General features: G+C 45.7%; 1 protein-coding gene across 1 annotated transcript; it reads left to right on the top strand.

The window, feature by feature from the left end:
* BXL2 (beta-xylosidase 2) lies at positions 1-4,292 on the top strand. Its single transcript, XM_048111794.2, has 7 exons — positions 1-579; positions 1,159-1,440; positions 1,886-2,055; positions 2,137-2,234; positions 2,320-2,670; positions 2,746-3,159; positions 3,437-4,292. The coding sequence occupies exons 1-7, from the start codon at positions 202-204 to the stop codon at positions 4,027-4,029; spliced, it is 2,286 nt and encodes a 761-aa protein (XP_047967751.1). The 5' UTR covers positions 1-201; the 3' UTR covers positions 4,030-4,292.
* The last annotated feature ends 1,615 nt before the right edge of the window (positions 4,293-5,907 follow it).

The raw sequence follows: 5,907 nt of genomic DNA, 5'->3' as shown, positions 1-5,907 counted from the left end.
CCAAATAGTCGATTTAAAAAAATTTGTTGATCCTCGCAACTTGCAACCCTCTCTCACCAAAATCATGGGCATCCATCCATAGTCCATACAAACTTACAAACTGCTCTCACCATCCTCTTTCATAATCCCTAACTCATCTTCTATATAATTGTACTCACTCCAATTCCACTTTCCCAATTCATTTCATTTTCATACCTTACCATGAAAATATCCCTCGCCTTTCTCTTCCTGCTGTTGGCGGCGGCCGGAGCGCGGGAGCCATTCGCCTGCGATCCACGCGACGCCGCCACCAAAACGCTGCCGTTCTGCCGGGCGGATTTGCGGGCGGAGGAGAGGGTGAGGGATTTGATCGGGCGCCTGACGCTGCAGGAGAAGGTGAAGCTTCTGGGGAACAATGCCGCCGCCGTGCCGCGCCTCGGGATCAGGGGCTACGAGTGGTGGTCGGAGGCGCTCCACGGCGTCTCCAACGTCGGTCCGGGGACCAGATTCGGCGGCGCCTTCCCCGGCGCCACCAGTTTCCCGCAGGTCATCAACACCGCTGCCTCTTTCAATGCCTCGCTTTGGGAACAGATCGGCAAAGTAAGATTCTGTTAAATCGTGTAAATTTTAATTTTATTTCATTTTAAGTGGATCACTTTCTAGTGTTACTTTTTTTTTTTTTTTTTTTTATCAATTTATACACATAACAATTCTAGCTTTTGAATTTCTGTTCATTTATTTCGAATTGTAGGTAGGACATTTAATACTCAAACGATATTCATAAAGTTGTTCATATAAATTCAATCGCAGTGTATAGTTGCATCAGAAACCATTATCTTGATTATATAAACGTTATCTCATGTACTATTCAATTATTGCGCTTTCCGAAAATGTCTTATCTTCTTATCACCATTAATAATCATATCTTCTTGGAACTTTGTGTGAGATCCATATTAATTAGGCTAAGAAAAGTAATTATAAAAAGTGTACATAGATTAAAATAATACTTCTGTAATGGAGTATATAATTAAGACAATTGGACTAAAAGTCATGTCTAATTTTATCTCTTTGTTCGTAAACTTAGCTAGCTTCTGACAATGTATCTTGGCATGTATCATCTGAATCTCATATTAATTTTGTCTAACGAAGACGGAACTAATATGGGGCGATTATGGACAGGTTGTGTCGGACGAGGCCCGAGCAATGTACAACGGTGGGGTAGCAGGGCTGACGTATTGGAGCCCGAATGTGAACATATTGCGGGATCCGAGGTGGGGGCGGGGGCAGGAGACTCCAGGGGAGGACCCGCTAGTGGCAGGGGAATACGCAGCGAGGTACGTGAGAGGTTTGCAGGGGACGGAGGACGGAGAGCGGCTGAAGGTGGCTGCCTGCTGCAAGCATTACACGGCCTATGATCTCGACAACTGGAGCGGGGTCGATAGGTTCCACTTTAATGCCAAGGTATCCAAACGTCTTCCACCTCATTACATTCAATACACTATCACACAGCTGCCCGCACTATGTGCTGTTCCAAATCTAGTCTGGGCATTTGGTCAACTCTTAGATATTGTTTACTTGTTAAATCTATCCCAAAAATATAGCCTTGTGTTTTCGTTTTGGATCATTCACCAAAATTAGTTTCTATCGATTTATAGTATGTTTTTTTCTTTGACTCATTTTCCATTGACAATACTTAATACTTAAAAGAAAATTAGTCTTAGCTATGAACGACATGAGTTTTAATGTAAAATTGATAAAGTACGAAAAAAATAAAGAGAATATGTGGTTAAACTGTTATTAGTGGAAAATGAGACTCTCACTGTTATAAATAGAAGGTATTGTATAGTTTGTTATAAATAGAAGGTATTGTATAGTTTTAATGGAAAGACTTTCCCACAATTTGCAGGTAACAAAACAGGACATGGTGGACACATTTGATATTCCCTTCAGAAGTTGTGTGAAGGAAGGCAATGTTGCTAGTGTGATGTGTTCCTACAATCAAGTTAACGGCATTCCTACCTGCGCTGATCCCAAACTTCTCCGAGGAACCGTGCGCGGTGCTTGGCGTCTCAACGGGTTAGAACATGTTCTCAACTCCCATCAAGAATCAATATAATTAAATCATCTGACTTGTTGAAATGCTGATCATGTCATTAGGTACATTGTCTCCGATTGTGACTCTGTCGGCGTATTCTACGACAATCAGCATTACACCTCAACTCCAGAAGAAGCTGCTGCTGATGCAATAAAAGCAGGTAACAAGATTACATTATCTAGCAGCATCAATTCCATGATCATGGACACTTTGTTTGATTGATGTGAATCTTTGTTGATCTCAAGGTTTGGATTTGGATTGTGGGCCTTTCTTGGGAGTTCACACAGAGAATGCAGTTAAAAAGGGGCTTCTCAAAGAAGCACAAGTCGATCTTGCACTGTTCAACACCATCACAGTTCAAATGAGGCTAGGAATGTTCGATGGAGAGCCATCATCTCACCCATACGGCAACCTTGGCCCGAACGACGTCTGCTCCCCTCCCCACCAAGAACTAGCACTAGAAGCTGCTAGGCAAGGCATTGTTCTGCTCAAAAATCAAGGCCCTGTGCTGCCTCTCTCTACACGCAAGCACCACCCTATCGCCGTCATTGGACCTAATTCCGATGTTACTCTCACCATGATAGGCAATTATGCTGGTAAGAAGATTAAAAAAAAAAAACTACACACTATTTGAGCTTTTGTCTTACATTTTTTTGCCATCTTTCGTGCAGGTGTGGCGTGTGGTTACACGACGCCTTTGCAAGGTATAAGGAAGTATGCTAGGGCAATTCATCAGCCAGGATGTGCAAATGTCGCCTGTGCTAGTGACGCGTTGTTTGGTGGCGCCATTGAGGCTGCCCGTACGGCTGATGCAACTGTCATGGTTATGGGGTTGGACCAATCTGTCGAGGCAGAGTTCAAAGACCGGACAGGGCTCCTGCTTCCTGGGCGCCAACGGGAGCTCATCTCCAAGGTTGCTGCTGCCTCAAAAGGCCCAACCATTCTTGTGTTGATGACCGGTGGTGCGGTTGATGTCTCCTTCGCCAAGCATGATCCGAAGATCGGAGCCATTGTGTGGGCCGGCTATCCTGGCCAAGCCGGTGGTGCTGCCATTGCTGATATCTTGTTTGGAGCTCATAATCCTGGTAAATATATATACTGATTTAGGTTATTTGATCATGGGAGATGGATCATTTCGTAACTATCTTAAAATACGAATTTCAGAATTTATCAGTTGACAGCACAAAATGTATCAGTCCGTAACACAAAACATATCAGTTGCTCATCGAACTGATATATTTGTGCTACCAACTGATATTAGTTGGCTACTGATACCATTTGTGTCACCAACTGATATGTTTTGTGCTTTTAATTGATAAGTTCTCAACTGAACCATTCCCTGTGATAATGTTGATTGTATAGGTGGGAAGCTTCCAATGACATGGTATCCGCAAAAATACCTCAACAACCTGGCTATGACAACAATGGACATGAGGCCAAATCCTTCAAAAAATTACCCTGGGAGGACTTACCGGTTCTACCAAGGGCCGGTCGTGTATCCATTTGGTCACGGTCTAACCTACTCCAGCTTCGTGCACACGATAGCTGAGGCACCTAAGATGGTGTACGTCCCTGTGGACGGGCGCCACCACTCCAACACGACAAGCCAATGGGTCAGGGTGACCCATGCCAGGTGCAGCCGGCTGTCGATTAGCTTTAGTGTGGACGTGAGGAATGTGGGGACAAGGGAGGGGTCCCACACGGTGCTGGTGTTCTCCAGCCCGCCCGGGGGCGGATGGGCGCCCCACAAGCAGCTGGTTGCGTTCGAGAAGGTGAGGGTGGGCGCGGGCGGGCAGGAGAGGGTGCCTATCAGGATCCATGTTTGCAAGCATCTGAGTGTGGTGGACACAGCCGGGATTCGGAGAATTCCGATGGGAGACCACGCGCTGAGTATCGGAGATTTGAAGCATTCTGTTTCACTTCAACCGCAGACACTTGGTGTCATCAAATCATAGCTCAACATTCTTGGTTGATTCGTAATTGTAGTGTTTAGGCTTATTGGTTCAACTAGCTAGTGTTTGGAATATGGTTATTTTAAGGAATCTCGAAGAGATTCCAAAACAAGATTCGACATAGAAAGGAATATGATTTGATCAAGATTGTCTATGTTTCGCTTATTGATCTAATTATTTTTGCCAAGAATTTTGTTGTAATTGTATTTCAAGAACAAGGTCATGAAAAATGAGGGACTTGGGAAACAGCTTAAAAGTTCAATTCACTACGTATTTTTTAAGCAACAAGATAATACAGATGTAACAATGAAACTCAATTCTGATATTCATATGCAATTTTCTAATTACCTTGCTCTTTTAGTTTAGATATACTAAATTAGTAGAGTATATAAATCAATCCTAAATTTTTAGAGTAATTTTCAACATTTGAAACATAAATTAAGGAAGATGAAAGTTTTCGCAATTATCTCATCTTTCTTTCTTAGCATATTACATGTTGATGTGACAGTCACTTTAAAACACGTGGATAAAACAGCATTAGGAAAAATAACAGCATCAAAATAAGTTCGAAATGACTTTTTTTTTCACCTTTTTTAAACTGGCTATCTTAGAGCACTCCCAATGGGGGTGGCGAAAATCCGGCGATAAATCGCCGAACATCGCCGGATTATCGCTGGCCGTTGTGGTGAAAACGGCGATAATTCGGCGATAATGTTACCGTTTTTTCGCCAACCGGCGTTTTATCGCCGGACTATCGCCGGCCATTGTGGGCGACGCTCGGCGATAAATCGGCGATATTTAAATTTTTTTTTTTTTTTTCGGCCCAACGGCTATTTTTACATCCCACCCCTATAAATATTTCCTCCACTTCCTCCATTCATCACCCACAATCTTCATTCTCTCCATTTTCAATCTCTTCTCCCAATCTTCAATCTTCATCAAATTATGAGCTTTTGGAAGAAAAATTCCCGCTCGGGTAAGGGTAAGGGTAAGGGGAAAGAGTCGAGTTCACAAATTCCCAACATGGATGAAGCAAACGAGCAGTGGATGCACTCGTTGTTGGCGATGGGTTCTCCTCCCGGCCAACTTCCATACGCGGGTCCGTCTCCTTTGCAGACTCCTCCGGCGCGGAGACTTTCTCCGTACTTCAACTATGCCGGCAGAATGCCCTCTCCAGCCGACGATGTGTATCGGCCCCAGTTCGACACCCCCGGATCAACCCCAGGCGACCAAGAATCTCAGGCCGCGACACTGAGCGCGGAGGACTTCGAGGTGGAAGAAACGCCCACCGAGCCGCCTGCGACTGATACGGGTTCCGATGAGAGGCCGAAGCGGGTAAGGACTACTTACACTCTGCAAGAGTCCGAGCTGATAGCCACCTGCTGGGCGGACACGTCACAGAACGCGGAGCGCAGCAACTACCAGACTGAGATCATATTCTGGGAGCGGGTTGCCGCGAAGTACAGGAGCCACAAGACTGCCTCAATGAAGGACCATGGCAGCGAGGCGATCCGTCGGCATTGGGAGCGCCTCATGAGGGACTGCGGCCACTTCAACGGTATTTATTCTAACTTGTTGGCGGACATGCCCAGTGGCCAGAACGAGCATATGGTCCGAGATGAGGCCATGCAGAGGTATTGTGGCAAGTACTTGTCGAAGGGGTTCAAGTATTGGAACATCTACGATAAGCTGAAGGATCTCCCCAAATTCCGGACGGGGATGCACGCCGCGCTGCACGGGAAATCGGTGCGCTCGCGACTTAGCGTTTCGGAGAGCGAGGGGAGCGCGACCCACATCGACTTGAGTGGGGATGGTCCGCACGAGCGCCCGGAGGGAGCGAAGAAGGCGAAGGGGAGGCGGAAGGGGAAGGGCACAACGTCG

This window comes from Salvia hispanica, chromosome 3 (assembly GCF_029641045.1).
Source record: "Salvia hispanica isolate PSC_SH4W2 chromosome 3, Shi_PSC_v1, whole genome shotgun sequence".
NCBI classification, from domain to species: Eukaryota; Viridiplantae; Streptophyta; class Magnoliopsida; order Lamiales; family Lamiaceae; genus Salvia; species Salvia hispanica.
This window is presented reverse-complemented; position numbering and strand designations above follow the sequence as displayed.

What these genes read in the sequence shown, in the direction of transcription:
- BXL2 (XM_048111794.2), top strand. Translation starts at nt 202, where the DNA reads ATGAAAATATCCCTCGCCTTTCTCTTCCTGCTGTTGGCGGCGGCCGGA. An exon ending in GGTGCTTGGCGTCTCAACGG is followed by an intron (nt 2,056 to 2,136) that starts GTTAGAACATGT and finishes TCATGTCATTAG; the next exon opens with GTACATTGTCTCCGATTGTG. An exon ending in GTTTGGAGCTCATAATCCTG is followed by an intron (nt 3,160 to 3,436) that starts GTAAATATATAT and finishes TTGATTGTATAG; the next exon opens with GTGGGAAGCTTCCAATGACA.